We start from the raw sequence: 18,659 nt of genomic DNA, 5'->3' as shown, positions 1-18,659 counted from the left end.
TCACACACACACACACACACACACTCACACACACTCACACACACACACACACTCACTCACACTCACACACACACACACACACTCACACACACACACACACACACACACACACTCACACACACACACACTCACACACACACTCACACACACACACACACACTCACACACACACACACACACACACACACACACACACACACACACACACACTTCCCCACACCTGCTTCTTTTTCTGTTAAAGGTCATGTCCTCTCTGCTCTGCCATGATCCCCATGTGACCTGACCTTGACCTTTGAGATCAAAAGCATAGACACTTTGTACTAAACCTTCTTTGCCCGCGCCGGCCCGAGAAGTTAAGCATATGGAAGCATGACACAGCAGAAAATGATCACATCTGACAACACTGAGGAGTCATTTGGGGCAAAATAATTCACTTCCATTTCCCAGTAAAAGAAACCTAGGAAACAGGACCGGGCAGCTGAGGCGGTGCATGGTGGGTGGAGGAGTGCTGAGGAATGAATGAGAGCAGCAACTCTCTGTTCTCCAGAAACGAAAGTCACAGCCTCTGAGGGAGGACCAGGCCACACCCCCCCGGCTTGAAATATCAGCTGTTGCATCTCAGCAGCAGTTGGAGCGAAGCTGGAGCAGGACACGAACCACTGAGACCTACAGCAGCTGGATGATGAGGTGAGTCACATGACCCAGGTTCCTCTCGCCCCCCCTCCTCGGTTGCAGAACAGAGCAAGAACACTAGATCGTCTCCTCGGGCGCTTCATTCCGTCTTTTCTATTTCCTCTCAGTCTAACAACATTCACAGGTGAGTTTAGTTGTAGTCTCAAACCGATCGTTCCTCTCCTGACCTGCTGAAGTCGAGAAGTGACATCACCGAGATTTTAGCCAAGCTCTTTTTTTCATCTGAAGCTTTAGGTGTTAAATTTTGACAGCGGTTTGAAAGTCGCCTTCGTCAGAGGTGGTTACTCTGACTCACTGCCTCCCTCCTCCCTCACACACACCCTTCCATCATGTCTCCCTTCCCTAACTGCCCCCCCACCCCCTTCCTCCATTCTATCAACATGCTGTTGTTGTTTATTCATGATTTATGTCGTTGTTTCTCTTCAGTGCTTCACAGAATCCATCCACTCCAGAACCCAGACTGGAGGACCTGGAGTGCCACTTCACCTGGGATCTGGACACCAGACATTTTAGACTTTTCCTTGTGAGGGACAAACTGGAGGACATCGGCACTGAGGGGGTGCAGCAGTGGCTGGGTCATATCTTCAACCTGCAGGGCTTCATCTGCCACCATCTGGGCCTCCACGAAGACGCCCTGAGTTTCTTCACCAGGGCAGCAGAGAGCTTCCGCCAGGCCCGGCACGCCGGCACTGAGGAGGGTCCCTGGCTAATTGTGAACTATGGGAACCTGGCTTGGCATCACCACCTCCTGGGAGCGAAAGAGGAGAGCCAGGCTTACCTGTTGAAGGTCAGCTCCCTGCTGAGGGAACACCCGTCTCCATCCCCAGACGAGCTCCACCCAGAGGTGTGCGCTGAGAAGGCCTCGACCCTGCTGAAGTTCGGTGACAAGCTTGCAGCTGCAGAATACTTCAGGAAAGCCGTAGAGATGCAGCCAGACATGGTGGAGTGGCACATCGGCCACGCGGTGGTGTTGGGGAGTATCAACAAGCACCGGAGTGACCCACTGGAGTCAGACATCTTTGAGACAATTGCAACTGCCAGGGAACAAGATCCAGAGAACGCGAATATCACCGTTCTGTACCTGAAAGAGCTACATATGAGAGGAGAGAACATCGAGGATGAAACTCGGGAGCTGGCCGCAGAGGTTCTGACTCATCCCGTCAGCAGCTACAGCGGCTTCAAAGGTGTACTGAGACTCTACAGAACCTTGGGATCTTTGGATGAAGCTCTTGATTTGGCCAAGGAGGCCCTGGAACGTCATCCAGACGAGCGCTACCTGAAGAGGTGCGCCGCCCTCTGCTACAACTGGAGGATCGTCTTCCAGAGGGAACCCCGGCTGGAGCAAAGCGTGCTGGACAGAGCCATCAGCCTGCACAAGGAAGTGATCGCTCTGTACCCTCACTCCTCACTGGTCAAGAGAATCAACCTGGCTAACATCTACGCCGTCTCACCTGCTCACGGCCTGGCCACGGCTGACCCGATTTACCAGGAGCTGCTCACTCAACACCTGAAGCCTGAGCAGAAAGTGGCGGTCTACAACTACTACGCTAAATATTTATTCTATAATTGCAAAAGGAGCCAGCAGTCCATCAAGTACCACATGAAGGCAGCAGCTATACCAGTACGCTCCTACTTCCGGGACAGCAGCATTCAAACTCTGAGGAAGATTGTGGAACGAGGCAGGGACCGTATGTGCAGAGAGATCCAGATGTTCCTGGACAGCCTGCAGCTGTAGTGGAGCTCGACGGCGCTGCCTCTCAGCCGTGGAGACCGTAGCGCCGGGCTGCACCGTTGGTTAGCAAAAGCATTTAAACAGACCTTATTTTTCTTCTAGTTTGCTTCCACCCCTCCAAAACCACTTGACTTGAACTAACAAGGCTGAACTCTACAATCTCGAGTGTGTCTGAGTTCTTTGTTTCTCTACGAGTCTCTGCAGTAAAAACCCTCCCTGACTAATCGAGTTGTATGAACTGGAGCTTAGCAGTGCTGTAACTTTAGTGAAGTCTCAACTTCCTGTCCAGTTGACTTCAAGGGGTTAACATGCTGTTGGTTGATGTAATGTCTCATTAGGGCCACCAGACGTCGCTGCTGGCCGCTGTCGGTTCACCTGCCAGCACCGTTCCTGGCCTCTGCTGGAGATGTTGAGTCTTCTGGCTGTATCTTGTTGACATGAACACCAATAATAAAGTTTCTACCAGAGCTGAAACCTGCTGGTCGTTCCTGGTTGACGTTCCTCACCCGACACGTACAACACTTTTAGAAACCTCATCAGGAAAAAAGTCTCTCTTCTCTTGGGTCTGGAAGTTGAACATTTCAATTTAAATATATCTATTCTACCACACGTCATCAAATATCATTGTGGACACGCCCACATTTGATAGGTAGTTTTACACCATAAATCGGGCCCGTTATACCATCAGTGGTGTTTTGCTGGCTCCGCCCACTAACACTCTATATGGTGGTAAAACTGTAGCACAACAACAGCGTAACTTCCTGTGGTTTTGTGTGTGTGTGTTTTTTTTTGTTATGTTGTTGACATGAAACATTTCCTCGTTCTCTGGAATCAAAATGAAACTTTATTTCTTTGACAAACATCAAGTCATGAATTTCATTCCCGTCACCCAGAAAAACATCTTCCACATTCACACAATCTGAAGTTAACCCTTTATATAAAAATGACAAAAAAAACAGAACGTTCTACAGACACATCATCTGGTTGTTTGAGGAGTTTGTAGACTTCAGTGGTCCAACGGAGGATTTCAAAATAAAACTGAAAAAAGCTCTCTGACAGTTTGTGGGTTGAAAAGACGAAAAGAGAAATCACTCGTTTCCTCTTCGACTCTTCTTGTGACTCTTTTTTGAACTCCTGTGACGTGAACGAAAATGTCTATTAATTCACAATTAATTTAGAAAATAATAAGAGTAGTAATGTCAACTCAAATTAAAATAAACTCCTAAATAAAACATGGGCGGTTGTCATGGTGATTGATTGTGTTTCTTGTAAAAAAGAGTTTGAGTAAAACCAAATGATGGAATTGTACTGCGTTCCTGAGAAATCAGACCTGGGACTCAACCTGCTACCTCCTAAAACCCTGAAGTTTCCCTGGAAACTCCTGCTGAGGGGCAGCTTGACATGAACAACAAAAAAATGGCAGCAACAGTAAAGCAACTTGGAGCCCCTGAAGGTACCTGGAGATACCTGGAGATACCTGGTGGTACCTGGAGATACCTGGTGGTACCTGGTGGTACCTGGAGATACCTGGTGGTACCTGGAGATACCTGGTGGTACCTGGAGATATTTGGTGGTACCTGGAGATACCTGGTGGTACCTGTCGGCCATTTTGAGGTTGGAAGTCATAATCTAATGGTGGAGTTCCCAGTTCTGAGTTATTTACTTATGAGTCCGCGAGAGTTTAGACACCTGAGACCTGAGGTCTTTTTTGAGTGAGGATGGCGTTCCTAAAAAACGGTTCTGCTACATACAGTAAGATGTAAAGCGTGACCTCTCACCTCTCTGGGGTCTTTGAGTGGCTGCGATGTCGGTGGCTTCTGTGGTGACCTGGTTCACAACCAAGAGCAGGACTGTGGTTAACAACGTGTTCAAGAGGTGCAGATTTAAGCTCCGCCCACATAAGAGGGGAAACATTGCAACCCATGCATTTAATTTTTCCTTCCAGATTCTGAGACCGAAACTTGAGAATCAGTTGATAACAAGTCCAGGTCTGAAGGCAGAGCCCTAAATTAATGATGAATGGCAACTTAGTACATGAACGCCACCAGAACAGCTCAAAAACACCTGTCTACCCAACTATAAAATAGCAATAAACAACAGCAGCTCATTAATAAATAAATATAAACAAGCTGACCCATCCCTCCATCATCCATCCCTCCCTCCATCTTCCCCCTCTCCTCCTGTTGAGGGTGGTGGGGGTGGAGCCTATCCCAGCAGCCTTCCCCCTGGACAGGTCACCAGTCCATGGCAGGGCCAACACATAGAGACAGACAACCATTGGCTCTCCCAGCCACGCCTACGGTCAATTTAGAGTCTGGATTAACCTGGTCCCTCTTGATGTCTTTGGACTGTGGAGGAAGCTGGAGTACCAGAGAGAACCCAGCAGGAACAGGGAGAACATGGAGACTCACCCAGAAAGACCCCGTGCTGCAGCCGGGGCTCCACCCACAACCTTCTTGCTGGGGGGCCACAGGGAGGACCGCTGCTCCACTGCACTACACAATCTAATAATCCACCTGGTTTAAATAATCCCTGGTGACCTGTGAGGCTCCATAAACAAAGACGACTGACCTGGAGACTTGGAGCGGTGGCGACGGTCCCGGGAGCGGCTGCGGTGTCTGCGGGGGCTTTTGCTGCGATGGCGGTCTCTCCGTGGAGACGGGCTGATGTGAGGGGACAGGTGGAGAAATATGAAGTCAAAACTAGCATCAAGCCATTGATGTTTGTGTTTGTTTGTGTGTGTGTGTGTGTGGGGGGGGGGTTGACGGACCTTCGCCTCTTTGGAGATCTGCTCCTCCTGCAGGAAGACAAGCACAGGGTTAGAGAGACGCTGTGGAGACACTGCTGGACACAGAACAATTCAAAGAGACAGACCGTCTGGGTGAGCGGCTACGTCTGTAGCGAGGTGACGGGGAGCGGCGTGGCCTGTCGTTGTCACGGTAACCACGTCTGTGAGGTTCAGGGGTCTGGAGTCTCTCCGGCTGCAGGAAAAAAACAAAACATACTCAAATGATTTAAATGGTCTCATCATCATCATCATCACCATCACCACAATCATCATCATCACCATCACCACAATCATCATCACCATCATCACCATCACCACAATCATCATCACCATCATCACCATCATCACCATCATCATCATCATCATCACCATCACCACAATCATCATCATCATCACCATCATCATCATCATCACCATCACCACAATCATCATCACCATCATCACCATCATCATCACCACCATCATCACCATCATCATCATCATCACCACCATCACCACAATCATCATCACCATCATCATCATCATCATCATCACCACAATCATCACCATCATCATCACAATCATCATCACCATCATCATCATCATCATCATCACCATCATCATCATCACCATCACCACAATCATCATCACCATCACCACCATCATCATCATCATCATCATCACCACCATCACCACAATCATCATCACCATCACCACCATCATCATCATCATCATCACCATCATCATCATCACCATCATCATCATCATCATCATCATCACCATCACCACCATCATCACCACCATCATCATCACCATCATCACCATCATCACCATCATCACCATCATCATCATCATCATCACCATCATCATCACCATCATCACCCTCCGCTCACGCTTCCACAACAGGACACATCACCTTCTCTTCCTCCTCATCTTCCTCCTCGCTGCTCTCCACCTCATCCAGGTCCTCCTCCAGGGCGCTGATGCGCGGGTCCAACATCTCCGCCTCCTCCAGGACTTGCCTCTTCTGCAAAACATCAGAGATGAAGGCCGGCGCATCGAGTGTAAATGTAAATATATGAGAAGTGGACGTACCTGGAGCCGAGGCAGAATGATGTCACACACCCTCTCGGCGTGAAGAAGCTCGTCGATGAACTCGTCCACGTGCATCAGCTCAAACTCTGAAACAAGCGAGCGGAGAAGAGGACAAGGAGAAGAGGCGTGAAGGATTCCATCCCTCCTGTCAATCAGATCCTCCTTGGTTTCTTTTTTGACGGTTTTAAGCAGCAAAGACAACATCAGATGGAGAAAATTGACGCCGCCAAACGACTCTCTCACTTGAAAAAGAGACGTTGGCGCCGTTGCTCTCAACGGAGCTGGAAGCCACAAACCTCCATTTCTGTTCTGACTCTTGATCTTCCTGTAGTCGTTGTAGAGCGGCTCCAGGTACTTGTAGCAGTCCACGGCGGTGCCGGTCAGCCTCATGTATATCGCTCCCAGTAAACGCACGTACCTAACAAGACACAGAGCGCCATTGAGGTGAGAAACGTCACAAACGCATGACCTCATCCATGTTCGACAGTTCCTGACTGGATATAACAATCATACTGATAGAAGCATCGTGGGATGGATTTCACAAACTTTGCTTCATGTCTGCAGTATTTAGCTGAACACAAAGACGCGGACCCTGCACCATGATGAGCCCGGCGGTTGGAACTCACTTGAAATCCTCGTTCTTGATGAACTCCACGATGATGTCCTTCTCTGGCTGAATCTGCAGCATCTTCAGCGTGAGGCAGAGGAAGGGAGTGGGCTTGATGTTCCCGCCATAGACCCCCCCGACGAACCGCAACTCCATGGCTTTATCTACGACCAGCTCAGCTGGGGAGGAGAACACAGACACAGAAACCAGTCGTCAGCCTGCAGGGGAGGGCAACAGTAGGGGGGCCTGGTGGGGGGCGTTAGTCTGAGCTTGTTGGAAGACGTTGTTCTTTAAACCTCGAGTCACAGCAGAATCAGCTACAAGCCGAGTTTACTCCACGAGATCATTCGAATACTATAAATGCAGTGTGATCGTCTGCACAAGAACCGGTTCCAACTGGATTTACCTGCCATTTCTCGTTTCAACCCCATGAATTAATGTGCTGACTCAATTGTACCAGTCGTCTAGCATCAGAAGGCGATTCAGAATCCCAACATTTGCTAACATGCAGCACTGCAACCAGGTCCGTGGCCCCGGGAGCTCGCAGGCTAACGCGCTGCTCACCGGTCAGACCGAAGCACTCCTCCTTCCAGTACTTGGACTCGTAGATCCGCGTCCGGATGATCTTCTCCACCAGATACTGCGGGTTGGTCCCGTGGATACTATTCGCATCTTTGACGGTTCTGTTTGCCATCGGAAGGGGAAAGTTCTCTCCGAGCCTCGCTTCAGCGACCTGAGTCCCTCCAGTCCACCGGAAACGAACCGACCACTTCCGGTTCGCGTCACTGAACAATAACGTCCACGTCTATTAATTGAAGTTTTCTATTCTCTACTTCAGATTAATAGAAAGTGACGTCATACGGTGTATCATAATCAAAATATTCATTTAAACTGTACCATAACCAGGTCACGTGGACGGGCGTTGTCGTCCAGCTGGTGGCGGTATAGAGGAGATAAGCACCGCCATAAAATCTGAAGACGAAGAAGAGAAGGAAGTCGTGATTGGTCGGAGTGCCACTAATAGCGGAAATGACGTATTTTTCGCGGGAAATACTGCCGGAGAAGAATTGTTGTGTCCACAGTTCGTTTAGCAGAAATCTTCTGACCTGGACGAGCGGCACCGAACGGCTTTAATCCGGAATTAAAGTAGTTTGTGGGTTTACTCCGGTTCATCCGATCTGAGGCCATGAAATATTCAACGCGACTCCGAGTCCGACGGGTGTACCGGTGGCAGGGAGACCCGCTGAGTTACGACAGGAAGCTCAGAACCTTCGAGTACGGGTGAGGCGCCTGGCACCACCCGGCCGGCTCTTCTTGTTCCTGCTGCTGTTCGTTCTTTGTCTCACACTTTAATGGCGTCTAGTCTCTTTATTCTTGTTCAGCTCTGATGTTCCTGTAATTGTTCATTTAAAATAAAAAGAAGCAAAAACTGCAGTGATGTCAGAAAAGTTGAGTGTGGAACAAAACGATCCCAACTCAACTTTAAATTAGGAGCAATTCACAAATATATTAAAGGTGGGAACTTTATAAAGTCTAAAAGCTCGTAGGAAATGACTTACAGGAGAGAAATCTTTGAGATTTGAAGAAAGAAAATTGAGAACTTAAAAAACTGATATTTTCAATATAATATTTTCAATAGCAACACGTTGTTCTTCTCAGTGCAATAATTTCTGTTGAACATGTGTGAAAAAATAAATAAAAAAAGAAAATAAGAAAAATGGCTGCAAACAAAAATGTCTACAAATGGGTAAGCTGATCTGAAATCAGCTCCGTGTTCAAGGGAGACGCCGTGAGGTCTGAGCTGCAGACACGTCCATTTTGGGTTTTCATTGATTTGTATTGAATATTTTCTGTGTGAATGCTTTGTTTTACGCTAAAGTTTCTCAGAAAACTGTAAAATAAATTACGGATACAATAACTTGGTTATTTGTAAGTCTTCTCAACAGCGACACCTCCAGCTTCCATGGAGAACTGCAACAATCAATCAATTAATTTAATCAATAAACAGAAAATCAGTCATCAAACATTTTTATAGTTGATGAATCGTTTCAGTCCTAAATCATATAAACACTATCAGCTGATCCTGGATCAGAACTGTGTGTTGGAACATCCCGGTTCCCTCAAGAACGCGGGCGCAGGTTACCCCCCCCCCCCCGCTGCTCTGATCAAACGTGGTGTGTGCCAGGTCTCTGAGCATCAGCGTGGAGGGTCTCCCCAGGACCACCGTCATCACCACAGGACAGCACATCCTCATCGAGGGCGAGGATGAGGGCAACCCGTACGTGGCCAAGGTCGTCAAGCTGTTTGGAGACGGTGAGTCACAGACGATGAGCTGCAGCAGGAACAGGAAGTAAGAGCACGTCTGGTTAAGACCCTCAAAAACCACAATGTAGTAAAGTTCTGGCCCTTCAAGATCCGTTTGATGGAACTATTAAGGCCTTCCTTCCGTCGCCATCATGATTCCCGTCTGTGTGTTGCAGAGTGCGGGAAGCAGAAGAAGGCGCTGGTCCAGTGGTTTGTTCGCATGTCTGAAGTTCCACCCGGGAAGCTGAAGCTGCTGGGCAGGGCGCCACACCCGCAGGAGATCTTCTACTATCAGGGTCGCAGCTGTGATGACGAGGTCAACGCCGAGTCCATCCTCAGACCTGTGCAGGTGAGGCAGCGTTCTTGATGGTTTTTCAGAGTCAGTCCGGTTCCCTCGTCTTGAACGCAGAGGGTCTGAAATGAGCTCGATGGCGAAAGCCAGCTGAAAGTATTCAGCAGCAGGTTCTGCGTGGAAGGCGACCTGGCGATGAGGGAAGATACCTCTGGTGGTCAAATGTGGTACTGCGTGTTGCTGGGCATCCTAAAAAACAAACGACCCTCAATGCTCCCCTCTTGTCCCGTGCAGGTGAAGCATCTGGATGCAGCGGCGCCGTTCCCAGACTCCATCGACAAAGACGTCCTGTATGTGAAGTTGTCCTGGGACATGAAGACCTTCAAAATGTTGGACCCTGTCCCAGTGGCCTTCTCTCCTCCCCTCTGTCCGAAAACCTCCTTCCCCCCTTCCCCCCCCAGCTCGCCGCCGGCAGCCATTCCCACATCCAGAGGTCCTTCCCATCGCGCCCTGCCCACGCCGGACCCCTCTGTCATGCGGCGTGCTGCTTCAGTGGATGTGAGGTACAGCAGGGTGCCCATGAGTGAGGGAAAGACATGCACTGTGGAGGCGGAGTCGCTACACTCAGCCACCAAATCGTCGGCCTCAAAATGTCTGAGCGCCAAGAGGAGGAACGCCACGGCCAGAACGCCAGGAGTTCGCAAGAGACTGGAGCTGAGTGAGTTCCAACAGACATCCGGCAGCGGAACCTTCGTTTCCTCGCGCCACTGATATCTTGCACGCCGGAGCTGTGCTCAGATCCAGTTTGTTCAGGCTCGTTTAGTCACATGACATCTGATCGCACTCATCCTTCGCAGCGAATGTTGTTCGGAATGAATGTTCCGTGAGCGAGGAGACGCGTTCAGCTCAGGTTTGGTGGAGTCGGTTTCATGTGTAGATTTATTTTAATACTGATGTTCTGCATCTGGGCGAATACAGCCAAGCTCCTGATGATGTCACTGTTGGGCGACAGCGCCGCCGTGTCCTCGGGTCGTCTCACTGCTGCTCAGTTTGTACCTTCAGTTCAGGAATGTCAGTTTTTGTTTGGTTTTCCAGATTTTTTTCTGCATTTTAAGACATTTGGCACATTTAGTGACAGCACCAACGAAGCAGAGTTCACATAGGAGTCTGGTTCTGGTCTCTGTGGTTCTGGTTCTCTGTGGTTCGGGTCTCTGGTGATGGTGGCAGAAGGGGAACTGGGCTGGTGTGTGTCTGTGTGGAAAAGGAAAGGAAGTGATGTCATACCGCCCCAGACCTGCTCAGAATGACGCGTCATCACGAAGCTGCTGTCACGTTCATAGATTTGGTCTCTGAATAATTCCTTGTCTCAACAACCTGAAGGTCTTGAGGTCACGACACTGCAAAATATTCGGCTTCATAACGTCGGCGTCTCTGCAGGTTGGGAGGAGAAATCCAGCGACGACCTCCTGTCGCGGCTGCTGGACGAGGAGCTGGACGAGGAGGTGCTGTTGGCCCAGAGGCTGTCGTCGTCCCCCCCTCAGGTGTTGCCTCTCGCCCACCGCCTCACCCCCCTCATGAATAGCCACCGAGCGCCCGTCGCTCAGGACACCGCCGCCAGGTGAGTCACAGTGACATCACGTCTCCTTTAAGTGGAAACGTTGTCTTATAGAGGCTCAAAGGCCTTCTGATTCATGCTCATAGAGACCTTTCTGAGACTGGGTCGGACAGGGGTGTCCTGGTTCACATTGGACACGCCCCTTGATTGCCCATCCATTTTCTATACTGCTTACCTGTTAAGGGTTGTGGGGGGGGGTGGAGCCTATCCCAGCTGACATGGGTGAGAGGCGGGGTTCACCCTGGACGGGTCACCAGTCCGTCTCGGGGCCATCAGGAGCAATTAGGGGTTCAGTATCTTGCTCAAGGACACTTGGACATGGTCACCGGGGGAAGTGGGGATCGAACCAGCGACCCTTCAGTTGCTGGACAGCCGCTCTACCTCTGAGCCACGCCGCCCCTCCCTCGATTGCCTGTTTTCATTAAAACTGCAATGCAGCACTGTTCGCCTGAAGAACACCAGCGATTGTTTGACCAGCAGGAACTCTTGGTCTGAGTGTGTTGACCAATGAGTGAACCGACCCAAACCCCGGTGCCGTGTGTGTCATCGCTCACGCCGTTTGTTTTAAGGTGAAAACTGATAAACCCGGAGATGATCTGGTTCACTCACTGGTGGCTCTCGCAGTCCGCAGCAAGGTGACGGGGTAGAAGCAGAGTTACTGGCCAGCATGGTTCAGACCCCCAGGAGAAGAGCTGCCACCCCGAGGAAGAGCTGTGCCAGCAGGGGGCAGAAGTGAGTCGACAGGTGTCCTGGTTGGCTGCGTTCACACTGCTGCTGCCTGCTGTTGACTGGAAATCAGGTGTTGGTCGTAACTCAAAGCGCCCGCTGCTCTGACGATGGCCGGCAGACCGCCAGCCATGTGGTAAATTGGTGAGAGCAGCAGTGCGAACGCGCCGCCCGACAGTGAGCTGGACGTCTGGTGTCTTCACCCCCGTCTCCTCCACCTCTTGGAGGCTGCTGGGAGTTTGAGTCCTGGAGCACAAGGAAGTGTTGGGTGACTTGTTGGTTTCTGGGTGAACTTCGGAGGGGTGTGTCTCCTCACGTCTGTTCTCAGTCGTGTTTGATTTTATCAAGCTGTTGACTGCTGTTTCCACGGTAACCCCTCAACCTGTCTCCATGCAGCGTGACCACTCCTCAAAAGAAAGAGCTGAAAGCCTTGAGGGAACCTGCACTGGGGGTCCTGTAAGTATCTGCTCCGTCGTCTCTTTGATTGACAGGCTCATCCCATCACATCCTCACTTGATCACTGCGATTGAATTTTATTCCAAATGAAATTGTTTCTGTGAAATTTTCCACAAATGTGAGTGCATGCAGGGGGCCAGAGGTGAGCCCCGCCCACCCCCGCTGTCCTGTACCGCCTGGAGGTGAGGAACCAAAGCTGAACCTTGGAGCGACGCTGATCAATGAAGAGACTGACGCATCAAAACAAATGACATGAAAACTAAAACCACATGGAAGTTCTGGAACCCTTGGTAGTACAAATGGAAAAGCAGTCAAAGTACTTATCAAGTATTTATTAGTATTATAGAAAACATGGGTAGTCCTCATACAGGTGAACCAACACTGCAGTCGGTGTCAGCTCGGCAGAACCTGAGGCTCTGACATCACGGAGACTCCTTCTGGGTTCTGGTTGGTGCGTTTGGGACCCGATGGAACCGAGTTGGAGGGTGACGGAGCTGAAGCTGGGGTCGATATTGAGAGCTGGAAAATCTGGGAATGACCTTCGATGCTTTTGCTTTCATGTGGTGTTATGCTCACACCTGAAAATTAATTAGAAAATTTTTTTGGGGGAAAAAAAGCAGGAATGTGTCACAAGTCAACAACTCTGTTAGCAGGCCAGTGACCTGACCTCTGACCTCTCAAAGGTAGAAACACAGTAGAAGTCAAACTCATCCCTCCATCCATCATCCCTCCATCATCCATCCATCCCTCCATCACCCAGAAAGACCCCGTGCTGCAGCCGGGGCTCCACCCACAGCCTTCTTGATGGGGGGCCACAGTGAGGACCACTGCTCCATGGCCCCGCCCAGTCCATCACAGCTGTTATCAAAGACCCTGAGAGCTGAACCCTTGCTTCTCGATTGTCAGTGTGTTTCTCTGTGTTTCATCAGGGCTGAAGTGGACAACGAGAACTCTCCGGCGCTACCGGCCGCCACCACGCCACGGAGCTCCAAGAGGAAGTCGGCTCAGTTGGTGTCATCACGCATCAGAAAACAGCTGTGAGTAGAAGGAATGTAGGGACCTCGACCGCTGATCCAGGATCAGATGTGACAAGGCACACAAAAACGCTCCCTAACGCTTTGTTTGGATAGGAAGAAAGAAGTGAATGAGGCGTCAGGCCAGGTCTCCTCAGCTGACGCTCAATGACTGAGTTGATATGAACCCCCCCCCCCCCCCCCGAGAGTCCAACGAGGAATTCAGCACTAACAAATGACCTTTGACCTCCCCCTGGTTTTCCATCAGGAATCTTCTGGACAGTCAGCGCGACCTGAACTCAGATGGAGACGACGAGGACGAGTTTGTGCCATCCAAGAAGGAGCTGCAGAGCAGCGATGATGATGATGAAGAAGCGGTGGATAGCGAGGAGGAAGTAGTGGCTAAGAAAGGTAGACGAGCTGCTCCAGCCGCTCGCTCCAAGCGGAGAACGCTGTCCTCCCCCAGGACGCCGCGCAGAACTCCCAGCAAGAAGGTAAAGTACTCTCATCTGCTGATGTCCTTCCTCAAAGCTCGCCTCCTCACTGTCCCATTTCACAGGTCACACCCAGCACGCCACGGACTCCCCGTCACGCCACCCCCAGCATCCCTAGCAGGTCGCTGCCTGCCAGACAGCCCGCCAACGTCCTGGAGGAAGCCAGAACCAGGTGACGGTCTGCGTCCGTGCTCACGTTGTCTACGTCTCATGAACAGTCTCAGTAACATGTTCACGCCGCCAGGCTTCACGTGTCGTCGGTGCCGGAGTCGCTGCCTTGCAGGGAGCAGGAGTTCCAGGACATTTACAGCTTCGTGGAGAGCAAGATCATCGACGGCACGGGGGGGTGAGGCCACACCTCCACTCTGAACAGGACGCCAGGCCAGACCTCCTGCCTGTTTTGATCTTATTTTTGTCTGATCATTCTTTTGCGTTGATCACCTGCTGCTGTCAGTGGAAAAATACCTGCTAATTATCAAAAATATTGGTCTGCTTGATGAGATCATAGTTTTAACATTTGCACGCCATTTCCAGTGATGCTGCGCAGTTCCGTCTGTAGCCATGGTGACTGACCTGTGGCGGGCCTAATATGGTGGTTGTCTCTGCTGCAGGTGTATGTACATCTCAGGTGTACCTGGGACCGGGAAGACGGCGACAGTCCACGAGGTGATGCGCTGTCTGCAGCACGCCGCCGACATGGATGAAATCCCGTCGTTCCACTTCATTGAGATCAATGGCATGAAGATGACGGACCCCCATCAGGCCTACGTCCAGATCCTGCAGGTAGAGACGCGTGAGATCCAACATTCACGCCAGCAGGAACCTGGAAACGTCATGAAAACCAGCAGCAAACCCACTGAGCAGCACTTCACCCAGGTGGCGGTGGCGGCGCTGGGTGTCCAGGGATCAGGGCGGTTACTACGAGTGGCGATTGTTTGATAGCTCCAACCAAACTACCTCATGGGAGTGATTGCAAAAACAACAAATACAACAAACATAATAGGGTCTTCGCCTGAAGTCCCTTCAGGTTCAGGCGTAGCGTACAAACACAGCGCTGCTCATCTCTGGGGACACGGACGCTCAGACACCAGCAGCATCGCCGCGGCAACAAACCAACCACAAACCCAAGTTTGTGTCTCCACGTCTTTACAGCCTGTCAGAGGCAAACTACGTTTCATAGATAATAGAACACCTGAATTCAGCCTGATGAGACTCGTGCTTCATCAGCCATCTTCTGGTGGTATGCCAAGTTCTGCTCCTGGTTCTGCTCCTGGTTCTGCTCCTGGTTCTGCTCCTGGTTCTGCTCCTGCACATTTGAGAGGAAGCTGTCATGTTTCTGTTTCTGGTCTCCACAGAAAGTGACGGGTCAGAAAGTCACAGCTGACCACGCCGCCGCTCTGCTGGAGAAGAGGTTCAGCAACCCGGCGCCCCGGAAGGAAACCACGGTGCTGCTGGTGGATGAGGTGAGAACCGTTTCTATCGTCCTTTGCAGAAGTGAAGGAACTTCAGAACCAACATTGTTGAATGTGACCCAGAAGTCACCTGGGTTTGCTGTAACTCCTTGGTGCTGGAGTTTGTCACCGGGCCAAGACCTTCTTGAAGAGGTGGTCTCGGCCCGGTGACAAACAAACTCTGGTTCGGTTGTTTTGTGTTTCGATTTTCACGCCTGAACCGGACCAGGAGAGAAAATGAACCAGTGAGGTTCCAAGGGCCTGAGACTCCTGGATGTTGATAGGCAGACTTCGAGGAACGGTGGCGCTGTCCTTGACATCTGCGTCCTGATTGGGTCTCATCAGTCATGACACACCCACCAGGACTCTTCACAACATCAGTGGTTTCAGTACCGGATCCACCTCGTGGACTCTGTACTTCCTGTTTACACCAGCACGCACGTGTTGGCGTGGATGGTGATGACACTTGTGAAAGCATGTCAGTGTGGGCGGAGCCTGATCATACGACAGCAGGTCAACTCTTCTGTTTTGTGGTTGTTTTCCGGCAGTTGGACCTGTTGTGGACCAGGAAGCAGAACGTTATGTACAACCTGTTCGACTGGCCGACGCGGCGCCACGCCCGCCTGGTGGTGCTCACCATCGCCAACACCATGGACCTCCCAGAGAGGATCATGATCAACCGAGTGGCGAGCAGACTGGTGAGGCCTCGTTATGTCAGCAGCTGCCGTTTCCTTCTGTGTGGAAACTCCTTAATATAACAGTCAGAAAACTGTGGGGTCAAATGTGGCGTTGAGACGGCGTGTCCGTGTCTGCAGGGGCTGACCCGGATGTCGTTCCAGCCGTACAGTTTCAAGCAGCTGCAGCAGATCATCACGTCCAGGCTGAACAAGGTCAAGGCCTTCGAGGAGGACGCCCTGCAGCTGGTGTCCCGGAAGGTAGGCCACCAGCAGATCACCTGACCACGGCGACGCCCACCCACTCTCCACTCAGAGATTTCACTCTCCCCTTGCAGGTGGCGGCTCTGTCGGGTGACGCTCGCCGCTGTTTGGACATCTGTCGCAGGGCAACAGAAATTTGTGAGCACTCCGCCGCCGACCCCGCCCGCTCAGGATTGGTGGGAATGAGTCATGTGATGGAGGCGCTGAATGAGATGTTTTCATCCTCCTACATTGCGGCAATCAAGTGAGACGGAATGAACGCTGATGAGTGTGTGAGGCGGTCATCAGCCGCCGCCAGCTGACTGTGTGTGTGCGCAGGTGTGCGTCGGTGCAGGAGCAGCTCTTCCTGAGGGCCGTCATCGCAGAGTTCCGGCGGCTGGGATTGGAAGAGGCCACCTTTCAACAGGTGACAGTGACTCGCCCTCTGCTCAGGCCCTAATAAGGCCCTGCACTTGGGTCAAAGGTCAAACAGGGCCTGTGATTGTTGAGAGAACAATGATGAGTGTTCCTGCCACACGGCTTCATTTCAGGCGGCGTGCTGGTTCAGTTCTCTCCATCATTAGAGCGTGCACGCTGGGGTCATCAGTGACCTGAACCCAGCGAGAATGATTGAACTGTGTCCCGCTGGCAGGTCCTCACGCCTCATGTTGGACCACGACAGACATCCCAGCCAGCAGTGAACCCCGAGAGAAACGAAACTTAATTTACTGGCTGCCATTTTCTTGCGCTAACTTCATTGCTGTTGTGAATTTTTCTCTCTCTGCGTTAACGGAATCAACACCTGCATCACTTTCGAGGCTGCTGATTGGCTGTTCTTCTGGCCGCGTCTTCCCAGACGCGCTGAGATGCTTTGGCTCTGAACTCTTGCATCTCGATACTCCGCGTCTCTCGGAAAACAAACTAAACAAATTTAGATTTTATGAAAATGAGAAGTTGAGCTTTGAACTGAAGAAAACTGATTTCAGTTGACCGTGTAAAGCTTGTGACCTTCTGCGGTTCCCCGCCAGGTGTTCGTGCAGCACCAGGCGTTGTGTCGGATGGAGGGTCTGCGCCCCGCTGGCGTGTCGGAGGGCCTGGCGGTGTGTCAGCGTCTGGGAGCCTGCAGGCTACTGCTGCTGGAGCCCAGCCGCCTGGGAGTCCTGCAGCGCGTCCGCCTCAACATCAGCCAGGATGACGTGCTCTACGCCCTGAAGGCCGACTGACCCCTGAGAGCAACTTCCTGCGTGCTAATGAAAGGTGTGACATCGTCAGTTTGACCACCGGCGGAGGTGAGACACTCACCCGGGCTGACATCGTTTGTCACCTGAGCTGGATTCCAAACCCGTGAAGGACATTTTTATGAAGCGAGAATCAGATTTTATGTTGTAGACGGTTGCCGGGAGACGGCTGCTCCTGCATCGGATCATCATGTTCCTGTCTAAGTCCATCTGCCTCTGGAGCCGGTGCTGCTCCTCCCAAGCCTCCAATCAAAGCAGAGGATGAACTGTGAAGGTCAAAAGGTCACTGGTAGGAGTCCCAGTGGGATAGAACTGCCATGTGGTGCTTGTGGTTTAGATTTAATCGTTGTTGATGAAATTCCTCCTGTTTTTTCAGGTTTTACTGATTAAAGGTCCGAGCATTTTAGTCAAGTTACCCTTGTGCTCCCTGATTGATTGATTGATTGAAGTGGGCGGGATCATGGTGTGTGTGATTCCCTCTGAGCTGCAGCAGACACGTTCTCAACTTCACTGTCTGCTGCAGCTCCAGCAGTCGCCACGAGGTGGCAGCAACTCATTGACCAAACTCTTCCTCCATATCAAACTAAAGCTGCCTTTTTTTTTTGAGTTTGGAAATTTGCAAGAGCCACGCCCTGAACAAATCCCATTGGCCATGGAACCTTGGGTGCTCAAATGGTTAAGTTGTAGGAGTGTGTGTGTGTGTGTGTGTGTGGTTTCTCCACAATAAAGAGGACTTCCCAGACGTCTTTACGGACTGTCATGCGGTTGGGGGCGTAACAGGGCGCCATACGTCATGAAGGGGTCTAAGTACGAGAGGAATCTTTGGGGGCAGAAGGATCCGGATATGCTCCCAGGCCCACCGAGGACCTCCTGGGTGGAGGCTCCCACCCGCCTGAGACCAGAAGGTGTCTTCACGTGAAAGTGTTTTTGTCCGCTGTCAGCAAACGAAACCTACTGTCGTCATGTGGCCGACAAATTATTCGATCCTTCGTCTGAAGTGTCCAATTTATTTTGGGTGAGACTGACGTCACAGTACTCCGCCCCCTCAGACTGGCGCGCACCCAGTTGCAGTGGTCAAGTGACCGGGGGGTTTGAGGAGGTGGAGCCTCTTTGATTCCGGGTAACTCATCCCTTCACACTAGCAGGTGGGATTGGGACCGTTCCTGTTTGTGTTGATCAATATTTTAGATTTAATTGTTGCTGTTCAAGGATGAAGGAATGTTTCTGCATCTTTCTGTCCATAAATAAACCATAAAGAA

The 18,659-nt window shown here is 51.1% G+C and overlaps 3 protein-coding genes across 5 annotated transcripts; 2 read left to right on the top strand and 1 right to left on the bottom strand.

Moving 5' to 3' along the window:
* Positions 1-591: 591 nt before the first annotated feature.
* LOC147249377 (interferon-induced protein with tetratricopeptide repeats 5-like) lies at positions 592-3,588 on the top strand. Its single transcript, XM_086224752.1, has 2 exons — positions 592-687; positions 1,120-3,588. Exons 1-2 carry the CDS (start codon positions 680-682, stop codon positions 2,426-2,428), a joined length of 1,317 nt encoding a protein of 438 aa, XP_086080878.1. The 5' UTR covers positions 592-679; the 3' UTR covers positions 2,429-3,588.
* Positions 3,248-7,670, bottom strand: prpf38a (pre-mRNA processing factor 38A). The gene is made up of 10 exons (XM_086224758.1): positions 7,459-7,670; positions 6,914-7,073; positions 6,584-6,705; positions 6,288-6,373; positions 6,109-6,219; positions 5,300-5,406; positions 5,196-5,222; positions 4,997-5,088; positions 4,204-4,252; positions 3,248-3,559 (listed from the first exon to the last, which is right to left on the bottom strand). The coding sequence occupies exons 1-10, from the start codon at positions 7,586-7,588 to the stop codon at positions 3,514-3,516; spliced, it is 930 nt and encodes a 309-aa protein (XP_086080884.1). The 5' UTR covers positions 7,589-7,670; the 3' UTR covers positions 3,248-3,513.
* Positions 7,671-7,871: 201 nt separating this feature from the next.
* orc1 (origin recognition complex, subunit 1) lies at positions 7,872-18,653 on the top strand. Of its 3 annotated transcripts, XR_015119296.1 has the most exons (19): positions 7,873-8,175; positions 9,080-9,207; positions 9,375-9,547; positions 9,785-10,208; positions 10,928-11,108; positions 11,730-11,837; positions 12,228-12,287; positions 13,217-13,324; positions 13,569-13,794; positions 13,860-13,966; positions 14,039-14,140; positions 14,406-14,577; positions 15,150-15,257; positions 15,794-15,943; positions 16,061-16,180; positions 16,258-16,427; positions 16,502-16,589; positions 17,191-17,451; positions 17,538-18,652. XR_015119296.1 is itself a non-coding variant. In XM_086224741.1 (18 exons), the coding sequence occupies exons 1-18, from the start codon at positions 8,081-8,083 to the stop codon at positions 17,383-17,385; spliced, it is 2,715 nt and encodes a 904-aa protein (XP_086080867.1). In that variant the 5' UTR covers positions 7,873-8,080; the 3' UTR covers positions 17,386-18,652. The 3 variants fall into 3 exon arrangements, 2 of the variants coding, with proteins under 2 accessions (XP_086080868.1, XP_086080867.1); XM_086224741.1 differs by having other exon boundaries at positions 17,191-18,652; XM_086224742.1 differs by lacking the exon at positions 11,730-11,837 and having other exon boundaries at positions 7,872-8,175; positions 17,191-18,653.
* Positions 18,654-18,659: the final 6 nt, after the last annotated feature.

This window comes from Aulostomus chinensis, chromosome 14 (genome assembly GCF_037954235.1).
Source record: "Aulostomus chinensis isolate RoL2024-O1b breed Wild chromosome 14, RoL_Achi_v1.0, whole genome shotgun sequence".
Lineage (NCBI taxonomy): Eukaryota > Metazoa > Chordata > Actinopteri > Syngnathiformes > Aulostomidae > Aulostomus > Aulostomus chinensis.
Note: the sequence above shows the minus strand (reverse complement) of the source record. Positions and strands in the feature narration are given on the sequence as shown.

Coding starts and splice junctions, on each gene's coding strand:
- prpf38a (XM_086224758.1), bottom strand. CDS start 7,588: ATGGCAAACAGAACCGTCAAAGATGCGAATAGTATCCACGGGACCAAC. Junction 5,223..5,299: donor CGTAGCCGCTCACCCAGACG/GTCTGTCTCTTT, acceptor GTCTTCCTGCAG/GAGGAGCAGATCTCCAAAGA. Junction 5,089..5,195: donor AGATCTCCAAAGAGGCGAAG/GTCCGTCAACCC, acceptor CCCTCACATCAG/CCCGTCTCCACGGAGAGACC.
- orc1 (XM_086224741.1), top strand. CDS start 8,081: ATGAAATATTCAACGCGACTCCGAGTCCGACGGGTGTACCGGTGGCAG. Junction 12,288..13,216: donor GAACCTGCACTGGGGGTCCT/GTAAGTATCTGC, acceptor GTGTTTCATCAG/GGCTGAAGTGGACAACGAGA. Junction 13,325..13,568: donor TCACGCATCAGAAAACAGCT/GTGAGTAGAAGG, acceptor GTTTTCCATCAG/GAATCTTCTGGACAGTCAGC.